The 26,341-nt window shown below is 37.7% G+C and overlaps 1 protein-coding gene across 2 annotated transcripts in view; it reads right to left on the bottom strand.

Moving 5' to 3' along the window:
- Positions 1–26,341, bottom strand: part of AP3B1 (adaptor related protein complex 3 subunit beta 1) — a 289,899-nt gene that overhangs the window by 237,530 nt on the left and 26,028 nt on the right. For both annotated transcript variants that reach the window (XM_054487813.2, XM_054487814.2), the window contains exon 2: positions 24,673–24,748. In XM_054487813.2, coding sequence (XP_054343788.1) covers positions 24,673–24,748 — 76 coding nt within the window. The remainder of the gene's footprint in view (positions 1–24,672; positions 24,749–26,341) is intronic.

Consider the following 26,341-nt stretch of genomic DNA (forward strand, 5'->3'; position numbering starts at 1 on the left):
ACCCCCGCTCGGCCTCCCAAAGTGCTGGGATTACAGGCATGTGCCACCATGTGCAGCCTCCTCTAGAATATTTTAATCTACACTTATCATTTGGAATTTCCTGTGCACTCTTACATTTCTATTTATTTTAGTTTTATATCTATCTGTATTCCCATTTTGTCTTTCTCATTCTCAGATTATAACTTTATGTCTTTTAAAAGTCCAGACTTTGGTAACCATAAAATAAAGTTCAAACTACAGGGTAATTTGGGGAAAAGGGATTCCTTATGAATTACATACCATATCTAACAAACTACCTTTAAAAAGATATTAGCTTTATTAATTTACAACAAATGTTATATAAATATTACGTGATACTTGAAGCATTAGAATCCCCGTTAGCAATTTCTTATAAGAACTTTCTATATGATAGCCTTAAAATACTCTTGAATACAAGCTAGTCTTTTTATATTCTATTTCCTTACCTGTGACATTCTTTTGAGTATTTTGTGAAACCTGCTGAGCACTATGGAGGGTTTACAAAATACTGAAGCTAAGACATCTTTCTATGATTTGTACACCTCTCTCCATTTTCTCATCTTTGAAATAAGAGAGGGATTAAATGTTCTGTAGGACCCCTGCCGTTCATTCATTCATTCATTCATTCATTCATTCAATGATTACCTAAAGTCAGACATCCTGTCCTATGGTATCCTACTCCATGACTATCTGACTTTATTATGCAGAATGTTATTCAAATATGGGGAAGGAAAAAAACACCACAATCAAATTCACTCAACAAATATTTGCTGAGAGAATACTTTCTAGCAGAGACTATCCTAGGCCTTAGGGATCTAACCATAACCAATACAAAGTCCTTGCCCATGTGCTGCTTACCTTCTAATGGGGCAAGGGTTGGTCAATAAACAATAATAGTGAGGTGGCAATAGACTACTGTGGAGAAAAATAAAGTAGTATCAGGGAATGAGAAGTGCTGAGGTGGAGGTGGGAGTTGCTCTTTTAGATAAGGTGGTCAGAAAAGGCCTTCCTTTTGACAGGGATGCAAAGGAAGAGAGGAAGGGACCCATGTGACTAGCTAGGGAAACAATGGTTTAGGCATGGCATGTGCCAGGAATAGGAGGCCAGGAGAGCCAAACTGGAGTAAGTGAGGGGAAGAATGGTGAGAGATAAGGTCAGAAATGTATAAACCACTGTAAAACGAGTTGGCTTTTACTATGAGTGAAGCAGGAGACCAATGGAGAGTTGTGAGCAGAGGAAAGACATCATTAAATATTTAGCAATGACTCATATTTTAAAAGGATCTTTCTGGCTGCAATGTGAAAAATAGACCAGAAGATATGATACCATGGAAAACAGAAGGCTACTGCAATTATGCAGAGGAAAGATAGTGAGCACAGTGAGAATGGGCTAGATTTGGGATTTATTCTGAAAATAGATTATATATGATATAAGAAAGAAGGGACATGAATTAAGAAGAACTACTGCCTGTAATCCCAGCACTTTGGGAGGCCGAGGCGGGCAGATTACTTGGGGCCAGGAGTTTCTGATCAGCCTGGCCAACATGGTGAAACCCTGTCTCTACTAAAAACACACACATACACACACAAACACAAAATTAGCCGGGCATGGTGGCAGATGCCTGTAATCCCAGTTACTTGGGAGGCTGAGGCAGGAGAATCACTTGAACCTGGGAGCTGGAGGTTGCAGTGAGCCGAGATCACGCCACTGCACTCCAGCCTGCACGACAGAGTTTGAGACTCCATCTCAAAAAAAAAAAAAAAAAAAGAAGAAGGACTACAAATGACTAACTGGAGAAATGGAATTGCCATTTACTATGATGAGAAAGACTAGGGAAGAAGCAGGTATTTGGGGAGATGAGCAATCCAGAGTTTGGTTTCAGATATGCTGAGAAGCCAGCTGAATATATGGGAATAAAGGCTACAGAATACAGGAGACAGCACTGGTTAGCAATATGCATTTGGAAAGGGATGAGATCACTACAGGAGGACATACAGACAGAGAAGTAGACTGAGGGACAAGACATAGTACAATCTTAAAAGTAGAAATTGTGGCCAGGCACGGTGGCTCACGCCTGTCATCCCAGCACTTTGGGAGGCCGATGAGGGTGGATCACAAGGTCAGGAGATCGAGACCATCCTGGCCAACATGGTGAAACCCTGTCTCTACTAAAAATACAAAAATTAGCTGGGTGTGGTGGTAAGTGCCTGTAATCCCAGCTACTCAAGAGGCTGAGGCACGAGAATCGCTTGAACCCCGGAGGCAAAGGTTATAGTGAGCCAAGATCGCACCCCTGCACTCCAGCCTGGTGACAGAGCAAAACTCTGTCTCAAAAACACAAAAAAGTGGAAATTGTGGAGTGTTGGGGACCAGCCTCAACACCACCCACAGGGTACCCGAAGTCCGGTGGCGACAAAGGATTGAAAAGAGACAAGAGCAAACGTGGGGAGCCAGGGGGCCAGTTGTACTTTTGGAGGCTGCAAAAGGCTCAGAGCTCTGGTCTCCACACTATTTATTGAGTACAATCACTTAGATCTGAGAAGCAGATGTTCAGGGGGAAACAGTGAAAGGGAGGCAATGTGTAACAGGCGTAATCTACAGCAATAGCGGTTTAAATGAATCTCCTTTGTGCTCAAACAGCCTATCTTTAACTTATCAGAGAGTAGCTAGTGGGAGCGGGCTTAACTAGGAGCCTGCACGTCTGTTCACATTCCAGTGTTTCAAAGGAGTGTCTTTCTCCTTGAACACAGCGTTTACAGATAAGAAAGCAGGTCTCCCTCTGAACATGGGAACATGATGGCAATTAGGAGACTTTCCTCCTCAGAGGCCTCTTGTGGCTTCCACCACTTATTGTCCCATATTTTTATGGCCTGTTTATACAGGCACCCCAGAAGCCCTTTTCCTACAAGCCCTTTTCCCAACATGGAGAAAGGAAGAAACCAGCAAAGAAGCTCTAAGACTCCCTGAAGCTCAGTTTGAAAGTGGGCAGTCCTTCTCAGTATTCCTCTTTATCCACTCAAATAACATACTTCTCCCACCCTCTCTCCCTTCTGCTTTAGGTAAAAACCCTGTTCCTGGTCCCCTTGTACTCTTTTACCCCAGAACAAGGAGCATAGGAATTGAGGGGAGCCACATTTGGGCCCTGAGGGAAAAGTAAGGTTCATAGGTGGAAAGCATAGGAAAATATGTCCTTTTTGATTTTATTTGGTTGAAGTTCCTGATATTTGAAAAAGCTGCAGTACCAGCGATTCTGCCCTTTGAAGTTGACTCTCTAGATAAAAGGTGAGAAAGGAAGACAAGTTTTCAGGTAAAAGGTGAGAGTCATGTTTAGGGAGCAGCTGGGCAAAAGTTGAGGAGATAACATAAGGTCATTTGTAGCTCTAAACTCTCCTAGGTTCTAATCATGGCCTCTGCTAAGCTCTTAGATAGCTTCTACCCAAGGTAGAGATGGAATTCCAGAGTCCCCCAAAGAACATTCACTGGTTGCAGGCATCTGATTAAAAGAGTGATCAGTTTCTGATACTTGTTCTGTAACTTCACACATTTGACTTTTTTTTTTTTTCATTCTTCAACCTTTGGTGGCCTCAGCCCCAACATCAATGTTTTTACTTACAATGGGTATAGCCTGACAGCACTGTATTTTGGGAAATGTCATTGATTTACTCTCCATCCAATCCTCTATGTTCATGAGAGAGATGGACATAATTTAATTTTTTCATAATGTCTTTGTCTAGTTTTCAGACCAGGATAGCACTGAACTCATAAATTGAATTCAGAAGCATTTTCTCATATTCTATATTCTGGAAGAGCTTATGTAGAACTGAATGTTCCCTGTCGAAATTTTTTTAATGAAAAGCTCAATTACTTTATTAGATATAGGACTATTCAGATAATCTAGTTATTCTTGAGTAAACGTCATAGCTTATCTTTCAAGGACTTTGCTCATTTCAACAAAGTAGTCAAATTATGGGGCTAACGATGCCTGAAATGTTCCCTAATTATCCCTTAAATGTCAACAGAGTCTTGCATTTCTGATATTGATAATTTTTCCTCTGTTTTTTCTTGGTCACTCTGTTTACAGATTTATCAATTTTATCTATCTTTTCCAAGGACTAGTTTTTCATTTCACTGATTTTACTCTACTGTTTTTCTCTACTCAATTTCATTGATTTCTACTCTACCTTATTATTTCTTTCTTTAGTTTCAATTTGAGTTTAATTTGCTCTTCTATTTCTGCTATGTTAAGGTAGCTGCTCCGAGCACTGATTGGAAATATTTCTTTTCAAACATAAGCTTTTATTACTATAAATTTCCTTGTAACTACTGTTTTACCTAAATCCTCCAAACTTTGATATGTGGTTTTTCAATTTCATCCTAATTTCCTTGTGACTTTTACTTTGACTTTGACTCATGGATCATGTCATCATTTCTAAATTTATAAGTTTGATGTATAATTTTCAAATACTTAAAAAATTTTTTGATCTCTTCCAATGACTGTGTTTAGTTTAATTCTATATGGTCAGATAACATACTTTGCATAATTTTAATTCTTTTAAGTTTGTTAAGATTGTGTTTTATGGCCCAGAATGTAGTCTATCTTGCATATAAAAAGAATGTATATTTCGCTACTGTTGGGTATAGTGCTCTATAAATGTCAATTAGGTCATATAAGTTGACATTATTCTAGTCTTAAATTTCCTTATTGGTTTTCTATCTCCCTATTCTATTGATTTTTAAGAAAAAAGCACTGACGTCTCTATAATTGTGAATTTGTCAATCTTTCCTTTCAGCTCTAACAGGTTTTTTTTTTTACTCCATTTTTGAAGCTCTGTTGTTAGACACATTTAAGATTATTATGTCTTTTTGGGAAAATGACTCTTATTGTTATGTTCTTTATCCTAACCATACTATTTGTTCAAAAGTTCACTCTCTCTGATATTAATAGATTCATCTGACCTTTTTTTGATTAGTGTTTGTATGGTATGCATTTTTTGTTCCTTATAACTTGTGTCTTTATATTAAAAGGTTTCTTACAAAGAGCACAGTTATATCTTCATATTTTCATCCAATATGAAGATCTCTTTTAATTGGTAATGTCAGACCACTTACATGTAATAGAATTACTAACATGGTTAGATTCAGGTCTACCATTTTAGTATCCATTTCCTGTTTATTCCCTGTGTTTTCTGTTCTCCTACGTGCTCTTTCCTCTTTTCCTTAGAAAATTTTTAGTATTTCATATTTTTATATTAACTTTCTGCCTGTATCGTTTTATATAATTTACTGGTTCCTTGTAAAAATGCATCATAGGCGTAATCTATAGCAATAGCGGTTTAAATGAATCTCCTTTGTGCTCAAACAGCATATCTTTAAGTTATCGGATTATCAGATACATAGGTAGATAAACAGACATATAAATATATAGATACAGAAACAGCAAACCTTACACAGTCTACTTACAGTTAACACTGTACCAGATCAAGAAAAATGCAGAAACTGGCAAGGCGTGGTGGCTCACGCCTGTAATCCCAGCACTTTGGGAGGCTGAGGCAGGCAGATCACAAGGTCAGGAGTTCAAGACCAGCCTGGCCAATATGGTGAAACCCCATCTCTACTAAAAACACAAAAATTAGCCAGGTGTGGTGGCGCGCACCTGTAGTAGTCCCAGCTACTCGGGAGGCTGAGGCAGAAGAATCACTTGAACCCAGGAGGCAGAGGTTGCAGTGAGCCGAGATCACGCCACTGCACTCCAGCCTGGGCAACAGAGCGAGACTCTGTCTCAAAAAAAAAAAAAAAGAAAAGAAAAATGCAGAAACATTGCAACCATATAGACCCTTTTATTTCCACCTCCCCACTAGCTTTTATGTTTAGCCATCATATATATTATATTTATACCCATAATAAAAACCTCTCAGATAGTGGGATAACTTAAGAACAAAATTAGTCCTTTATACGTATTTACCATTTTGATTGGTCCTCCTAAATATCCATCTGGTATCATTTCCCTTCAGCCTACAGAACGTCCATTAACTTTTCATTAAAGCAAACATGTTAGAAATGGATACTCTTAGTCTTTATTTCATCTTCGTTCTTGAAGGATATTTTCAACGGATATAGAGCTCTGGGTTAACAGTTCTCTTCTTTCAGTACCTGAAACATTGTTCCATTATCTTCTGGCTGCCATGATTTCTGATGAGAAATCTGCATTTATTCAAATTATTGTTCCCCTCTATGTATCATTTTTTCCAGCTACTTTCAAGACTTTATTTTTGGTTTTCAACCATTTGATTACTGTCTTTATGCATGATTTTCTTTTAGTTTATCCTAACTGGAATTCCCTGAGCTTCTTTCATCTATAAATTTGTATCTTGGCCGGGCACAGTGGCTCATGTCTGTAATCCCAGCACTTTGGGAGGCTGAGGAGGGCAGATCACCTGAGGTCAGGAATTCGAGACCAGCCTGACCAACATGGCGAAACCCCGTCTCTACTCAAAGTACAAAAACTAGCTGGGCATGGTGGTGGCTGGGGAGGGGGAGGCGCCTGTAATCCCAGCTACTCAGGAGACTGAAGCAGGAGAAGCTTGAACCCCAGGGGCAGAGGTTGCAGTAAGCTGAGATTGCGCCATGCACTCCAGCCTGGGTGACAAGAGACTCCGTCTCAAAAAATAAAAATAAAAATTGTATCTTTCATCAAATTTGGGAAGTTTTCTACCATTATTTCTTCAAATATTTTTTCCTACTCCAATCTCTTTCTCCTCTCCTTCTGCTGTTCTAATGATGCATACGTTAGACCTTTAGAATGAACCAACAAAATTCCAAGGCTCTGTTCATTTCTTTTCAACCTCTGTCCTTCAGAATGATTTTTTTCTCTTTTTTTTTTTTTTTTTGAGACAGAGTCTTGCTGTGTGGCACAGGCTAGACGGCAATGGTGCCATGTTGGCTCACTGCAGCCTCAACCCCTTGGGCTCGAGTGGTCTTTCTGCCTCAGCCTTCTGTGTAGCTGGGACCACAGGCACCCTCCACGATACCTGGCTAATTTTTTGGTATTTCTGTAGAGACAGGGTCTCACTTTGTTGCCCAGGCTGGTCTCGGAACTCCTTGGCTCAAGCAATCCTCAGCCTCCTGAAGTGCTGGGATTACAGGCATGAGCCACCATGTCCGGCCACAAACTGAATAATTTCTAATGATCTGTCTTCAACTTCTGGCTCTTTCTTCTGTGTATCACCATTCTGCTATTGCATCAATCCAGGATATTTTCTATTTTAGATAAAGTACTATCCACATAACAGAAATTTCAACAAATTTCTGCAGGGGTATGGTTCACGTAAGATAACATTTTAGGAAACAATCATCTATCAATCTAGTTACAACCTAAGAAATAAGTGGATGAATTTACTACTTAATCAAAAGTGGACCTAATTTTACCTACTACTTAACTATCAGACAGGCCTTTGGCTCCAATATATTGGTCTTTCTAATAATCTTCAGGGAAGTACCCTGAGGACAACATACCAAACAGCGGAATATATAGTACCTATTCCCAAAGAATACTTAAACCCAAAAAAGAAAAATAAAGGAAAAAACAGAAAAACAGTGAAGAACTTAATGAAGACGTACCAATTAAAGACAGAGGGAAGAGTGCTCTTCAGGCTCCTTACCCTGAGCTATCTGTTTGTCCCACTCTATTCTAAATAGACACTTGGTCTTCTAATACTTAATTTATTAATACAAATACTACTCTCTTCATCCCACAGTGGAGCCTGAAATTATTGATCCTATGAATTTAGAGCCTATAACAGAACCAATTTCAAACAGAAATTCTGGAAAAATAAAGATAGATAACTCTAATGCTTTCTGAGGATGACTTAAGGAGGAAAAAAATAACAAGGCATATAAAAACATTCCACAGTTCAAAAGAAGAGGACCCACTGGAGAAGTATGAATAAATTATCTGGGGAAAAAGTTGGATATAAAAGAGAAAAACCATGGGAAATACATCTAACTCATATTCTTAGTGAGAATTGAGGGGATGTGGCATTTTTTGAAAAAAGAACGACTTTCGAATAGCAAAGAAAATTTTCAGATAAAGATATAATTACCAAATTTTAAAATATAATGAGAGAAGAAAGGATGTCAAAAATTCTAAACTGACTTACAATGCCAGCTCAAAAAAATATCCTAAAAATGACAGGAAAGGTTAGAGAGGTCAATCTGACAGGGGAGAAGACAGAGGCAGACACAGAGGATGGATCTAAAAAATATAATATACACATAATAGGAAGGCCAAGAGAGAACTGGCAGACTGACAGAAAAGGGAGAAAATAAATAGCAGACAAACATTCTCTAAGTAAAACAGATTTAAAATTTTAGAACCAAAGCGTTCATTAGTAACATAACAAATCAGTAAAGAAAAAACAAACACAGACCGTATCTTGAATAAATTTTCTTTTTCCTCAAAATATTAAAAACATCTACATATCCAGACAGTTAAAACAGATTCTCTAAAAGAGAAAGAGAAAAAGCAATCTCGGAGGCAGAGCAAGATGGTGCAATAGAAAGCTCCACCAATCGGACAAAAAAGTTAACAACTATCTACACAGAAAAAAACACCTTCATAACAACCAAAAATCAGGGGAGCACTCACAGGACTTGGTTTGAACTTCGTATCACTAAAAGAAGCAAAGAAGAGTTTAAAAGTAACAGTCCTGAATCACCAATGCCACCCTTTTCCTCAGAGTGGTGAGACTCCTCTTCCAGCAGCAGTGCATGGTATGGAGGGTATCTCTGGGCACTGGGGAAGGGAGAACACTGCAATTGTGAGGCATTGAACTCTGTGCTGTCCTGTTAGAGCAGAAAGGAAAACCGGACCGAATACAGCTGATGCCCGCCCACAGGGGGAGCATTTAAACCAGCCCTAGCCAGAAACAAATCCCAGAGGTCCGAACTTGAGTCCCTGGAAAACCTCGCCACCGAGGGCTACAGCACTGTGTGTCTCCAAGTAAACTTGAAAGACAGTCTAGGCTATAAGGATTGCAACTCTTTGGCAAGTCCTATGGCTGAACTAGGCCTAGAGACAGTGGACTGAGGGAGCATGCAACATACTGAGTCACCACCTGGGGCAGCCAGGGGAGTGCTGACATTATCTCTCCTAACCCCAGGTTGCACAGCTGGTGGCTCCAAAAGAGACCCCTCCCTTCCACTTGAGGAGAGGAGAGGGAAGAGTGGGGAGGACTTTGTCTTGCATCTTGGATACCAGCTCAGCCACAGCAGGATAGGGCACCGGTCAGAGTCACAAGGCCCCCATTACAGGACCTAACTACTCCCAGACGACATTCCTAGACACACCCTGGTCCAGAAGCGAACTTGCTGCCTTGAAGGAAAGGTCTGAGGCTTGGCAACATTCATCATCTGCTAACTGAAGAGCCCTTGGGCCCTGAATAACCAGCAGCAATATCCAGGTACTACATTGAGGGCCTTGGTGAACAGCTGAGACTTGTTGGCTTCAGGTGAGACTCAGCACATTCCCAGCTGTGGTGGCTATGGGGCAAAACTCCTGCTTGAGAACAGCAGAGGGGAAAGTAAAAGGGGCTCTGCCTTGCACCCTAGGTACCAGTACAGCCACAGCAGGGTAGAGCACCAAGTGGGCTCTTAGCGTCCTCAGTTCTAGGACTTGGCTCTTGGACGGCATTTCTGGACATTTCCTGGGCCAGAAGGGAGCCCACTGCCCTGAAGGGTGAGTCCCAGGCCAAGCAGCATTCATTGCCAGAGTTCCCCCGATAGCTTTTCGTGAATGCTGACTTAAGAGACCTTGGGCCTTAAGGGACTATGGGGGTACTCTGGCAGTATTCTTTGTGGCCTGGGGTGGTGGTGGCTACAGGTTGAGGCTCCTCTGCCTTCAGAAAGGGGAGGGAAGAGTGGGAAGCATCGTACCTTGTGGTTTGAATGCCAGCTCGGCTGCAATACAACAGAACACTAGGTAGACTCTAGTCCCTGACTCCCAGGGCTCCCAGACAGAACTTCTTGACCCATCCGAGGTCTGGGGGACCTCGCCACCCTTAAGGGAAGGACACAGGCCTAGTTGGCATTGCTACCTGCTGACTGTAGAGCCCCAGGGCCTTGAGCAAACATGGCAATAGCCAAGAAGCGGTTACAGCAGGCCTTGTGCAAGACCCAGTGCTGTGCTGGCTTCAGGTCTGACCTAGCACATAGTACTGGTGGCCACATGGATGCTTGTGTCACCATCCTCAGCTTTATCTGGCTCAAAACAGAGAAGAGAGAGACTCTGTATGTTTGGAAGAAAGTAAGGAAAGAGAACAAGAGTCTCTGCCTGGTAATCCAGAGAATTCTCCTAGATCTGTTCTAAGACCATCAAAGCAGTACCACTATGAGTCTGCAAGAATCACAGTGTTACTGGGCTTGGGGTGCCCCCTAAAGCAAATATAGCTTAGATCACAACACCCACGTTCTTTCAAATATCTGGAAAGATTTCCCAAGAAGGATGGCCAAAAATATGCCAAGGCAGTGAAGACTACAATAAATACCTAACTCTTCAATGCCCAGACACCAAAGAACATCTACTTGCACCAACCTCTATGAGGCTGCAAAAATCACAGCATTATTGGGCTTGGGGCCCAAGTTCCTGTGAGTACTAGAAAGCCTTCCCAAGAAAGATAAGCATAAACAAACCCAGGCAGTGATGACTACAATAAATACCTAATTCTCCAATGCCCAAAAACTGATGAACATCTACAAACATCAAGACCATCCAGGAAAATACAACCTCACCAATCAAACTAAATAAGGCACCAGGGACCAATTCTGGAAAAAGAGAAATACGTGACCTTTCAGATACAGAATTCAAAATAGCTGTCTTGAGAAAACTCAAAGAAATTCAAGATAATACAGAGAAGGAATTAAGAATTCTATCAGATAGGCCAGGTGCGGTGGCTCATGCCTGTAATCCCAGCACTTTGGGAGGGCGAGGCAGGCGGATCATGAGGTCAGGAGATCGAGACCACCCTGGCTAACATGGTGAAACCCCATCTCTATTAAAAAATGCAAAAAATTATCTGGGCGTGGTGGTGGGCACCTGTAGTCCCAGCTACTTGGGAGGCTGAGGCAGGAGAATGGCATGAACCCGGGAGCTGGAGCTTGCAGATCGTGCCACTGCACTCCAGACTGGGTGACAGAACAAGACTCCGCCTCAAAAAAAAAAAAAAAAGAATTCTACCAGATAAATTTAACAAAGAGATTGAAACAGTTAAAAAGAATCAATCAGAAATTCTAGAGTTGAAAAATGCAGTTGATATACTGAAGAATGCATCAGAGTCTCTTATCTGCAGAATTGATCAAGCAGAAGAAAGAATTCATGAGCTTGAAGACAGGCTCTTTGGAAATACACAGTCAGAGGAGACCAAAGAAAAAAGAATAAAAAAGAATGAAGCATGCCTACAAGATCTAGAAAACAGCCTCAAAAGGGCAAATTTAAGAGTTACTGGCCTTAAAGGGAAGGTAGAGAAATCAGTGGGGTTGGAAAGTTTATTCAAAGGAATAATATCAGAGAACTTCCCAAACCTAAAGAAAGATATCAACATTCAAGTACAAGAAGGTTATAGAACATCAAGCAGATTTAACCTAAAGAAGCCTACCCCGAGACATTTAATAATCAGACTCCCAAAGGTCAAGGATAAAGAAAGGATCCTAAAAGCAGCAAGAGAAAAGGAACAAATAACATACAATGGAGCTCCAATATGTGTGGCAGCAGACTTTTCAGTGGAAACAGGTAAGGTTTCCTGACATATTTAAAAGTGCTGAAGAAAAATAACTTTCACCTCAGAATAGTATATCCAGTGAAAATATCCTTCAAACATGAAGAAATAAACTTTCCCAAACAAAAGCTGAGGGATTTCATCAATGCCAGACCTGTCCTACAAGAAATGCTAAAGGGAGTACTTCAATCAGAAAGAAAATGACATTAATGAGCAATAAATAATCACCTGAAAGTACAAAACTAACCGGTAATAGTAAGTACACAGAAAAACATAGAATATTATAAAACTGTAACTGTGATGTATAAACTATTCTTATCCTGAGTAGAAAAAGTAAATGATGAACCAATCAAAAATGGTAACTACAACAAGCTTTCAGGACATGGCGCAGTAAGATATAAACAGAAACAACAAAAGGTTAAAAAGTGAGGAGACAAAGTTAAAGCACAGAGTTTTTATTAGTTTTCTTTTTGCTTGTTTGTTTATGCAAATAGTGTTAAATTACTATCAGGTTAAAATAATGGATTATAAGATAGTATTTGCAAGCCTCATGGTAACCTCAAACCAAAAAACATACAAGATATATAGAAAAAGTAAAAAACAAAAAACTAAATCATATTACCAGAGAAAATCCCTTCACTAGAAGAAGACAGGAAGGAAAGAAAGAAGAGAAAACCATAAAATAACTAGAAAACAAATAACAAAATAGCAGGAGTAAGTCCTTACTTATCAATAATAACATTTAACACAAATGGACTAAACTCTCCAATCAGAAAAACAGAGTGGCCAAATGGATGAAAAAACAAAACCCACTGATCTGCTGCCCACAAAAAAACACACTTCACCCATAAAAACATATATCAGCTGAAAACAAAGGTATGGAAAATGACATTCCATCCCATTGGAAATGAAAAAAAGAGCAGGAGGAGTTGCTACACAATACCAAACAAAATAGACTTCAAGACAAAAACTATAAGAAGTGACAAAGAAGGTCACTATATGATAAAGGAGTCAATTCAGCAAGAGGATATAACAATTTTAAATATATGTGCACCCTACACTAGAGCACCCAGATATATAAAGCAAATATTATTAGAGCTAAAGAGAGAGACAGGCCCGAATGCAATAACAGCTAGAGACTTCAACACTCCACTTTCAGCATCAGACAGATCTTCCAACAGAAAATCAAGAAACAGCACACTTAATCTGCACTATAGACAAAAATGAATCTAATACATATTTACAGAACCTTTTATCCAAGAGCTGCAAAATATACATTCTTTTCCTCAACACATAAATCTTTCTCAAGGATGGACCATATGTTAGGTCACAAAACAAGTCTTAAAGCATTCAAAAAATTGAAATAATTTCATCTTCTCTGATCACAATAGAATAAAACTAGAAATTAATAACAAAAGAAATTTTGGAAACTATACAAATACATGGAAATTAAACAATATGCTCCTGAACGACCAGTGGGTCAATGAAGTAATTAAGAAAGAAACTGAAAAATCTAAGAGGGAATTTCATAGGTATAAGTGCCTACATCAAAAAAGAAGAAAAACTTCAAAAGAACAATCTAACAATGCATCTTAAGAACTAGAAAAGCAAGAGTGAACCAAGCACAAAATTAGTAGAAGAAAAGAAATAATAGAGACCAGAGAAGAAATAAAGGAAATTGAAATGAAAAAATACAAAAGATCAATGAAACAAAAAGCTTTTTTTGAAAAGTTAAACAAAATTGACAAACCATTAGCCAGACTAAGAAAAAAAAGAGAAAAATCCAAATAAATAAAATCAGAAATGAAAAAGAAGACATTACAACTGATGCTACAGAAACTCAAAAGATCATTAGTGGCTACTATGAGCAACTATATATGCCAATAAATTGGAAAATCTAGAAGAAATGGACAAATTCCTAGATACATACAACCTACCAAGATTGAATCGGGAAGAAATCCAAAACTTGAACAGACCAATATCAAATCACAAGATGAAAGCTGTAATAAAAAGTCTCCCACTAAAGAAAAGCCCAGGATCCGATAGCTTAACTGCTGAATTCTACCAAACATTTAAAGAAGAATTAATATCAATCCTACTCAAACTGTTCTGAAAAACAGAGCAGGGAATACTTCCAAACTCATTCTACGAGGCCAGTATTACCCTGATACCAAAACCAGAGAAAGACACATCAAGGAAAAAGAAAATGACACACCAATATCTCTAATGAATATTGATGCAAAAATCCTCAACAAAATGCTAGAAAACTGAATTCAACAATACATCAGAAAGATCACTCATCATGACCAAGTGGGATTTATCCCTGGGATGCAAGGATGGTTCAACATACACAAATCAATCAATGTGATACATCATATCAACAAAATGAGCAATAAAAACCATACGTTCATTTCAATTGATGCTGAAGAACCATTTGATAAAATCCAACATCCTTTCATGATAAAAACCCTCAAAAAACTGGGAATAGAAGGAACATACATCAACATAATAAAAACCATATATGACAAACCTCACAGCTAGTATCATACTGAATGGGAAAAAAACTGAAAGTCTTTCCTATAAGCTCTGGAACACGACAAGGTTGCCCACTGTCATCTCTGTTATTCAACATACCACTGGAAATCCTAGCTAGAGCAATCAGACAAGAGAAAGATATAAAGGGTCTCCAATTGGAAAAGAAGAAATTAAAGTATCCTTGTTTGCAGATGATGCAATCTTATATTGGGAGAAACCTAAAGACTCCACCACAAAACTATTAGAACTGATAAACAAATTAAGTAAAGTTGCAGGATACAAAATCAGCATACCAAAATCAGGAGCATTTCTATATGCCAACAGTGAACAAGGTGAAAAAGAAATTTTAAAAGTAATCCCATTTACACTAGCCACACACAAAATTAAATATCCAGGAATTAACTTAACCAAAGAAGTGAACTATCTCTATAGTGAAAACTATAAAATACTGAAGAAAGAAATTGAAAAGGACACCAAAAAATGGAAAAATATTCTGTGTTCATGGCTTGGAAGGCTCAATATTGTTAAAATGTCCCTACTACCCAAAACAATCTACAGATTCAATGCAATGCCTATCAAAATACCAATGACATTCTTCATAGAAATAGAAAAAGAAATCCTAAAATTTATATAGAACCACAAAAGACCCAGAATAGCCAAAGCTATATTAAGCAAAAAGAACAAAACTGGAGGAATCACATTGCCTGACTTCAAATTATACTACAAAGCTATAGTAACCAAACAGCATGTACTGGCATAAAAGCAGACACACAGATGAATGGAACAGAATAGAGAACCCAGAAACAAATCCACACACCTACAGAGAACTGAGAAGGGTGCCAAGAGTATACACTGAGGAAAAGACAGTCTCTAATAAATGGTGCTAGGAAAACTGGATATCCATATGCAGAAAAACAAAATTAGATCCCTATCTCTCAGCATATACAAATATAAAATCAAAATGGATTAAAGACTTAAATCTAAGACCTCAAACCATGAAACTACTACAAGAAAACATTGGGGAAAATCTCCAGGACATTGGTCTCGGCGAAGATTTCTTGAGTAATACCCCACAAGCACAGGCAACCAAAGCACAAACAGACAAATCGGATCACATCAAGTTAAAAAGCTTCTACACAGCAAAGGACATGATCAACAAAGTGAACAGACAACTCATAGAATGGGAGAAAATATTTGCAAACTATCCATCTCACAAGAGATTTAAAACCAGAATATATAAGGAACTCAAACAATTCTATAGGAAAAAGTCTAATAATCTAAAAATGGGCAAGATTTGATCAAATGATAAAAAGGGAGCAAAAGATTTGAAAAGACGTTACTCAAAAGAAGACATGCAATTGGCAAACAGGCATATTAAAAGATGCTGAATGAAATGCCTAACCTTGTTTTTACTTTAACTCGTTACTTTGAATTTTGTCCTCCTTGTCCCTTTAATCACTTAGCCTTGCTTCTCATGTAAATAAGACTCTCTCTAGCTAGGAAAGCCGAACAAACTCCAATTGACCCCTTAATTTACAAGACACTAAGGGCTCCTCACCCAACCCCCTTTCGTAAGGAGTTGGCCTGGGTAAACAGATCCTCAGCATTTCAAAGGAGCCCAATTAACTGATAAGGTACTAACACCAACAATGTATGAAGTTCCCAGGAATTTTCTCCAGGAGATAACAACATAAAACCTTGAGTTTGTGTCCGGCATAGACCCTATATCTAATTATAATGAAAGACTTAGAACCTTGCACCTGGTACCATTGCTCTTCTTGTAACCATTTGTCTTTTAAGTTGTTTATCACTCTGTAACCATTTTGATTCTTTTGATTCTTGCATGTTTTTACTTCTGTAGAATTATTACATTTGAGTCCCCCTCCCCTTCCTAAACCTAAGTATAAAAGTTAATCGAGCCCCTTCCTCGTGGCCGAGAGACTTTTGAGCATTAGCTGTCTCTTTGGCCACCGGCTTAATAAAGGGCTCTTAATTCATCTCAAAGTGTGGCTTTTCCTTAACTTAGCTGGGTACAACACTGAACATCACTGATCATCAAAGAAATGCAAACCTAAACTATAATGAGTTATCATCTCATCCCAGTTAAAATGGCTTACACCCAAAAGAAAAACAGGCAACAACAAATGCTGGTGAGGATGTGGAGAAAAGGGAACCCCTGTACACTGTTGGTGGAAATATAAATTAGTACAACCACTATGGAAAACGGTTTAGAGGTTCCTCAAAAAGAAACTAGTAATTGAGCTACCATATGACCCAGCAATCCCACTGCTGGGTACAACCCAAAAGAAAGAAAATCAGGAGTGCAAAGAGACATCTGCACTCCTATGTTCACTGCAGCACTGTTTCCAATAGCTAAGATTTGGAAGCAACCTAAGTGTCCACCAACAGACAAATGGATAAAGAAAATGTGGGGCAAATACACAATGGAGTACTATTCAGTCATAAAAAACAATGGGATCCAGTCATTTGCAACAACATGGGTGGAACTGAAGATCTTGTTAAGTGAAATAAACCAGGCATAGAAAGACAAACATCTGGCTGGGCGCAGTGGCTCAAGCCTGTAATCCCAGCACTTTGGGAGGCCAAGGCGGGCAGATTACTTGACGCTAGGAGTTGGAGACCAGCCTGGCCAACATGGTGAGACCCCATCTCTACTAAAAATACAAATAAATTAGCTGGGTGTGGTGGTGGGCGCCTGTAATCCCAGCTACTCAGGAGGCTGAGGCAGGAGGATCACTTGAACACAGGAGGCAGAGGTTGCAGTGAACTGAGATCGTGCCACTGCACTCCAGCCTGGGCGACAGAGCAAGACTCCATCTCAAAAAAACAAAAAACAAAAAAAAATTAATAATAAAATTAAAAGAAATAAAAATTAAATGTTTTTTAAAAAAGCAATCTCATTGTCATCACATCACATTTCTGCTCTGTACAGCTAAAGCCAGACAAAATCAAGAATAAAATCTACGAAAATCTAAGGAAAAGAAAACATTACAACCCAACAATACTATTCTTAAGTAATCTATTTTCCCATGGGAAAAAAAATAGAAACCTGTTCCGACAGGCAAGGACTTTGAAAGAATGCCATCTACATTCTCTTCCTAAATGAAATGCCCCCGTCACCTGAAAATAAACCAAAAATGTAAAGAATGAGGAGGGGCCAGGAGCGGTGGCTCATGCCTGTATTTCCATCACTTTGGGAGGCCAAGGAGGGCAGATCACCAGAGGTCAGGAGTTCAAGACCAGCAAGGTGAAACCCCCGTCTCGACTAAAATTACAAAAATTAGCTGGGCGTGGTGACACATGCCTGTAATCCCAGCTACTTGGGAGGCTGAAGCAGAAGAATTGCTTGAACCCAGAAGGCGGAGGTTGCAGTGAGCTGAGATCACACTATCGCACTCCAGCCTGGGCCACGGAGTGAGACTCCATCTCAAAAATAAAAAATAGAAAATAAAAAAATGAGGAGGAATGTAAGTTAAAAAAAAGTGAAAGCATAATGAGTGGGACAGAGCTCACGCCTACACAACTATTTTTAATAGGGCTCATAATATTTAAAATAAATGTCCAAAATGATTTTTGAAAGACAAGCTCCCAATTTCTCGCTTTCCCCCTAGCCACTGGCAACCACCATTCCACTTTTTGTCTCTATGAGTTTGATTATTCTAGGTACCTGATAAAAGTGGAATCATACAATTTTTTTGTGTGTGTCTGCCTTATTTGACTCAGCATAATGACTTAAGGTTCATCCATGTTGTAGCATGCATCAGAATTCCATTCCTTCTTAAAGCTGAATAACATTCCATTGCACAGATGTACCACATTGGTTTATTCATCCACTGATGAGCACATGGGCTGTTTCCAGCTATTGGCTTCTATAAATAATGCTGCTATGAACACTGATGTAGAAATATCTGTTCAAGTATCTCCTTTCAATTGTTGTCTGTATATACCCAAAAGGAGAATGGTGGATTATGTGATAATTCCATTTTTAGTTTTTTAAGGAACCACCATACTGTTTTCCACAGTAACTGTACCATTTTACATTCCCACCAGCAATGTGTAAGAGTTCTTATTTCTCTACCCTCACCAACACTTACAATTTTGTTTTCTTGATAATAACCATCCTAATGGTGTAAAGTGATCTTACTATGGTTTTGATTTCCATTTTCCTAATAATTAGTGACGCTGCACATCTTTCTCTATAATTATTGGCCACCTATATATCTTCTCTGGAGAAATGTCTATTCCAGTCTTTTACTCATTTTTTCATTTGGTTGGTTTTTGTTGTTGTTGTTTTGTTTTTGAGACAGAGTTTCGCTCTTGTCACCCAGACTGCAGTGCAATGGCGTGACCTTGGCTCACTGCAATCTCCACCTTTCGGGTTCAAGCAATTCTCCTTCCTCAGTCTCTCAAGTAGCTGGGATTACAGGCGCCCGCCACCACACCCAGCTAATTTTTGTATTTTTAGAAGAGATGAGGTTTCACCATGTTGGCCAGGCTGGTCTCGAACTCCCGACCTCATGTGATCTGCCCACCTCGGCCTCACAAAGTGCTGGGATTACAGGCGTGAGCCACCAGTTGTTGTTTTTTGAGATGTGGTCTCGCTCTGCCACCCAAGCTGGAGCGCAGTGGTGTGATCTTGGCTCACTGCAACCTCTGCCTCCTGGGTTCAAGCAATTCTCCTGCCTCAGCCTCCCGAGCAGCTAGGATTACAGGCAACCACCACCACACCTGGCTAATTTTTGTATTTTTAGTAGAGACGGGATTTGTCCTTTCAGTAGAGACCACCGTGTTGGCCAGGCTTGTCTCAAACTCCTGATCTCAAGTAATCCGCCCACCTTGGCCTCCCAAAGTGCTGGGATTACAGGCATGAGCCACCACACCCAGCCATTTGGTAGGTTTTTAATGGTTGAGTTGTGGGAGTTCTTTATATATTCTGGATATCAATCCTTTATCAGATATATGATTTGCAAACATTTTCTTGTGTTCTATGGGTTGCCTTTTCACTTTGTTGACAGTGTCCTATGATGCACACAAGTTTTAATTTTGATAAAATCCAAATAATCTTTTTTTTTTTTTTTACTGTTCTTGTTTTAGTGTTGCATCTAAGAATCCTTTGCCAAATCCAATGTCATGAAGCTTTTTCTCTATGCTTTCTTCTAAGAGTTTTATAGTTTTAGCTCTTACATTTAGGTCTTTGATCCATTTTGGTTTATTTTTATCTATGGTGTGATATAGAAAGAAATCCAACACCATTTTCTTGCATATAGATAATCCAGTCTCCCCAACATTATTTGTTGAAAAGACTGTCCTTTCCCAATTGATTGATCTGGCATCATTACCAAAAATCATTTGACCATTTACGTCAGGGTTGATTTCTGAGCTCCCGCTTGTGTTCCATTGGTCTATACGTTGTCTGTCTTTATTCCAGTACCACAATGTCTTCCCTACTATGCTTTGTTATAGGTTTTGAAATCAGGAAGTATGAGACATTCAATTTTGTTCTTTTTTTTTTTTTTTTTTGAGACAGGGTTTGAGACGGGGTCTCACTCTGTTGCCCAGGCTGGAGTGCAGTGGCATGAACACAGCTCACTCCAAGCGATACCACAACCTCAGCCTCCCAAGCAGCTGGGACCACAGGCACAGGTAGTAATTTTTTTCTTATTATTAGTTTTGTAGAGACAAGGTCTTGCCATGTAGTCTAGGCTGGTCTAAAACTCCTGGGCTCAAATGATCCTCCTGCCTCAGCTTCCCAAAGTGCTGGGATTACAAGTGTGAGCCACTGTGCCCAGCCAATTTTGCTCTTTTTCAAGGTTGTTTTGGTTATTCGGGGACTCATGGGATTCTATATAAATTTTAGGATGAATTTTTTTCTATTTTTGCCAAGCACATCATTGGAATTTTGATAGGAATTGCATTGAATATGCAGATCATTTTGACATCTTAACAATATTAGTCTTCCAACTCAGAAACATAGATGTCTTTCCATTTATTTGTGTTTTCTTTAATTTTTCTCAGTAATGTTTCAGTGCTCAAGTCTTTCATCTCCTTGGTTAAGCTTATTCCTGAATATTTTATTCTTTTTGATGCTATTATAAATATTTGTTTAATTTTCTTTTCAAATTGTTCATTGTTAATGTATAGAAATGCAAGTCATTTTGGTGTGTTGCTTTTCTATCCTGCAACTTTGGTAAACTTGCGTATTGGTTGTAACAGTTTTTTGTGGAATCTTTAGGGTTTTCTACATATAAGATGATGTGAATAAAAATAATTTTACTTCTTCCTTTTCCATTTGGATGCCTTTTATTTCTTTTTCTTGCATGATTGTTCTGGCTAAAATTTCCAATACTGTGTTGCATAGAAGTGGTAAAAGCAATCATCCTTGTTTCTGACCTTGGAGTAAAAGATTTCAGTCTTTCACTACTGAGTATGATGCTAGTTTTGGGTTTTCCACACATTCTCTTTAACAGATAGGTTGAGGTAGTTTCCTCCTATTCCTAGTTTGTTGAGTGCTTTTATCATCAAAGTGTATTAAATTTTGTTAAATCTTTCTCTGAATAAATTGAGATGATTGTGAGGGATTTTTCCCTTTCCTTCTGTTAATGTGGTATGTTACAACGATTGAATTTTGTGTTATTTTTAAATTACAGTCGTGCCACGTTTTGGTCAAGGAGGAACCACATATATAATCTTATTGTAAGATTATAATACTGTATCTTTACTATAACTTTCTATGTTTAGATACGTTTAGATACACAAATACCATTGCGTTACAACTGCCTACAGTATTCAGTACAGTAACATGCTGTACAGATTTATAGCCTAGGAAGAATAAACTATGCCATATAGCCTAAATGTGTAGTAAGCTTGTGTAAGTATACTAGGTTTGTGTAAGTACTCTATGATGTTCACACCAACAAACTGCCTAAGGATGCATTTCTCAGAAAGCATCCCTGTCATTAAGCGATGCATGACTCTAAGTGATGCATGACTGTATTGAATAATAATCTAGATCCAAAAATTCACATAATTTTTAAACACAGTTTTTTGAAAAAAGATGAAATTATGTTTAATTTTTAATTTCCACTGGTCATTCTTCAAAGCAATAAAGATGAAATAAAAGTTCAGAATTTTGAATTTATAGAAAACTGCTAGTTAATGCACAGGTAACAAAAACAGAGAGAAAAGGTTTCAAAGGGTTTCAGACCCAACAGTAACTCTTAAGAATCAACAGCCAAGAATAAATGGAGATACAGAAAGTTAACTGACCCTTATTTTGTATTCCAGAGACTACACTGGAGCAGAGCTGATAGAAAACCCACTAAAGTTCTATAGGTGTCACATCACCAGTAAAACCTCAGGCCTGATAACCAGGAATTCACCCTGATGCACACCAACGCTGCAGAAAAATCTTGCGCTTTTAAACAATTTCCAACCCAATAATTTTTAAAAAGATGCAAGCAACAGCCCCAAGTTGAATCCTTTAAAGCATACATAGAACCAAAGCATTGTTATTGAAGGAAGAAAGGGAAAGAACAAGGGATAAACAGTCAGTCTGGAAAGATTTATACCAAACTATTTATTACAGTCATTAACTCAAAACAGTGTACCACCATACTCAGCTAATTTTCTTGTTTTGACAAAAATTTTAAGCATCATAGATCAATTGTAATTTTTCCAATTGGCTGATTAAGATTTCCTTCCATGGTTTCAGCTTGCATTCCTGCACTACCATGCAAAGCAGGGACTGCCCTTATTTATTTCTTTAAACTATGGCTCTTACATCCCATTAAGGTAATTTATTTCACTAAATCCCTGGATACTATTTAAAATTTCTGTCAAAGCATTAATAACTCTTTTACTGACAGTTATAAATTTATAGGAAAGTGAAAAAATAACAAAAATCAATATTTAGTATACTATAACTTAAAACGTTAGAAAAATTGAAAATTAACTTGGCCAGACACATTGGCTCACACCTATAATCCCAGCACTTTGAAAGGTTGAGGTGGGAAGATCACGTAAAACCAAGAGTTCTACACCAGCCTGGGCAATATAGCAAGACCCTGTCTCTACAAAAAATAAAAATAAAAAAATTAGCTGGGCATAGTGGTACACATCTGTAGTCCCTGCTACTCAGAAGGCTCAGGTGGGAGGATCGCTTGAGCTCAGGAGTTCAAAGCTGCAATGCATTACGACTGCACAATTGTACTCCAGCCTGGACAACAGGGCAAGACCCTGTCTCCAAAAAACAAAAAAAAGGCAAAGAAAATTAACTTATCAAGAGTAGTTTGAACAGAACTTGTTCTTTTATCAATGTTTAACTCATGATACTGAGGAAGCATCTTTTGTATTCCTCAGTAAATTATCATGCTCCTTTCTAAGTCTGGATCAGCTTCCAACATTTTATCCTTTGCATTTTCAATGTTCTCAACTATCTCCTAGAGTTCCTTTAATGAATGTGAGGTCTTCTGACAACATCACTTCCTCTGAGACAGCTTCATGCTCTTCAACAAAATCACTTTCATCATTTATGTTGGTTGAAAATCTCACCTTTACCAAGTTCCTCCAGCTATAAATTCAGTCTCTTAAAAACTTGTAATGTCAAAAAAAAAAAAAAAAAAAAAAACTTGTAATGTCAATAGTTCCACAGCCAGCTATTTCTGTATAACTTCATTTATATTCTACCTGATTTTCATAATATGTTATCACTTTTCATTTCTTTGCTGTACTTTCACTTTGTTGGGCAAATGCCTCTTTCAATTATTCATTTCTGTAAACTGTCACATGTGTTTCTTACTGGGAGACAAAGAGGAAACACAACTACATGCTTTGTTGTCTGTGCATAAATTGAGTAACAGATGCACAGTGACCAATCACTGACAGATTTTGAAAGAAGTGACATGATTGATCATGGATCATGATACACGTTTGTAATTCACATAGCTATTTGTAGAATGAAGAGCTAGCAGTCAAGTTTGTACATTATCCAAGTACACAATTAATATAACATGGTAAATGAAATTTGAACCATATTGTTAGGGGATTGGTGTCACTTAACTAAACTGTAGTAACTGAAATTCATGTGTATAAAAGCCATGCAAAGCAAGAACTGCCTGCCCATAAACACTCTTATATATAAAGCATAACATTAACAAATCAAAAATTTACAATGGAATCCTCAAAATTGCCCCTACACTGCCAAATGACATAAACATGAAAGCAAGGATCAAGTCACTTACAGATGTCCTACAGATACAATTAGTACTTGACTTTAATAGATTTGATTTTCATACCACCTCACTTTTTAACAGAGCACGCTGATACCTGTTATTTGGACTTTAATATATCAAGAAAGGAAAAGAGATCTGAAGCTCTCATATGATGGCACTGCCTGCTGGAAAACAGTATTGTTTTAGTTGTGTCATTGCCTTATTACAGTAGTTTATTTAAGCAATTATGCAAATGTATTCAATTTTTACCTTATATAAAATTAAGTGGAAAATAAAATCAGCAATGGTGGTGATAAAAAGGATAGTATTAATAGGAAAAATCAGTTTTATGAATTTGATTCCAGTGAAACAAAAGCAAAACTCCTTAGCATCAGATAGTCACTGGAATTAAGCAAGTTTTTTCTCTGTGAATGTGGAAAATCAAATGAGTACGTATAGACAGTGCAACACAAATTGCAAAACTATTTTACTAAAGATGGTATATACAATTAGAACCCTGGAAAAATAAAAAATTAAAATTAAAACATTAAAAATAAGGAACTATATTATATCTTTAATTCTCTGGCAATAGAATCCTCATACCTTATTAATCAATTGTTTATGTTTTGCTTTACAGCTGAACACTGGTGAATGCTCTTATATTTAATAATATTTATTAGAAGTTCTAGGCTTCTAAACTGAATAAAGTGTTTCTATTGGTAGTAAGAGAATTTGAAAACATTTAGGCTGTGAAAGGACAAAAAAAAATCATTCTTTAGTATCTCTCTTTGTAGGAAGTCAAAATAGGTTTGTATATCATCTTATTTTGTCTTCAAAAAGACTAACTACCTCATTCTCATAGTAGAAATACCTTGAAATTAGATACAGGGAAATTAAAACGGAGAAAAGATAAAATTAAAACCTAAGTTTCTTGATTTTTGACACTTCAATAATGTACTTTTTTCTTTAACATTTTTGGACAGGAAATTCTAAGTTAATATTAAGGGCAAACAGAATATTAGACTTGGTATTTAACATATTATTTAATATATATTTATAATATAATATAATCACTGCTTGTCCATTTTTCCAAAATTGAAGTAAATGAGTATTTTACCTACCCCAACAATCCGCTTCATAGCATCCAATTTAGCAGAATCTTTGTTGCTCTCTAGCATTTGCTTTAGATCTTCATTCCTATTACAAAAGAGAAGAAAAAAAATCCATACTTTGATTTTTGTATTAGATAGCTTAAAATATATCATTTTCATAAGAATTAGAAATAATATCATGGGCAATGTTAAGTAACTGCAGCAAGAAGGTGGCCATCTGCAGGCCAGGGAGAGAGGCCTCGGCAGAAACCAAACCCGCCAACACCTTGATCTTGTACTCCCAGGCATTAATTGTGAGAAAATTAATTTTTATCAAGCTGCCTAGTATGTGGCATTTTGTTACGGCAGCTCTAGCAAACTAATACAAGGGTTAAATTTTACAAACTGTCATTGCAAGAAAAAAATAAGTAAAAGCTAAGCACATTTTTTTCAAAAGGAATAAATGCAATGAAATTTATTATGAAAAAAAATGAGCCTTACTTTCCAAATAGCTCATAAAATTAAATGCAGTCGTGACCAGTAGTGAAGACAAAATACAATTAAATAATTAAAACACCTACTTCTTCCTAACTAAAAATACAGCTTGAAAATATTTAAACAGTAGAGGTAGTAATATATGAAAACTGTCTCTGAGAACATACAACTATTACACATACTATAAACGTTCACCTCAAGGAATTTAGGATCCCTGCATAAAACTTTTCAGGCTCTTTCACATTTCACAGGTAACAGAAAAGGGACAGAAATTAATGGAACCATATATGTAACATATATTTGTTCTACTTTTTGCTGTATTTTCCTATTTACTTAATGACTATGTATACTTTTATAATGAGAAACCTCAACCCTAAAAGAAACCTTAAAAAAATCTTACTGAAGTTAGGTAAGAAAAAAAAAGAATTAGATAGGAACTAAATAGAAAGGAAATGTGTTCACACATACACACACCAAAAAAGAAAATAATTTTCTCCTGCTTGTTTCCCTTTTCTGTTCCCCAAAAGTGTCCCATTATTCTCCTCTACCAGTTTTATCTGGAGAGAGAAGTGAGCAATGAAGAGGAATGAAGTGTCAATTTTTAGAACAGCCCAACCTCTGATTCCAGGCCTAGTCTTACTCGTAAACTAATGGAAACTTGGTTTGCTCATCTAAAGCCCAAATTCCCAGAGTGCCCAGAACAAGCACCCTCTCTCTGAAACTAAAAACAAGAAAACAGAATCTCAATATTAAAGCTAAAGGTTTTGCTCTTCATGTTTAACAGAAAAGCTAGTCTTCAACAACAAATACTGCATTAATACAGGCAGAGAAACTAATAATTCTGAGGTTCTGAGAAGAGACAAGAAAAATCCTAGGCACTGTTTCAACCTGATGTAATATGCAACTTCTCACATATGTCATAAGGATCTACTTAAAATTCTGATATAAATTACATGTTTCTTCCCAAATTCCTCTTTGCCTGTCACCAAAACAGTAAAGATTTAGGGAAGTTAATACCATAACACCTACTTTACCCTCAAAATATATTAACTTTTATTAAGTTCTTTTAGGTCTACCTTCTTCATTATGTAGATTCAAATATGACCAGTTAACATGTGTTACTGCATAAATCTTAGATACTAATTGTTTTGCTAAATATCAATATTTGAGTCAAAATAATGCTGAATTAGCAATATTTTCCTCA

The sequence above is a fragment of the Pongo pygmaeus genome, chromosome 4 (genome assembly GCF_028885625.2).
Source record: "Pongo pygmaeus isolate AG05252 chromosome 4, NHGRI_mPonPyg2-v2.0_pri, whole genome shotgun sequence".
NCBI lineage: Eukaryota > Metazoa > Chordata > Mammalia > Primates > Hominidae > Pongo > Pongo pygmaeus.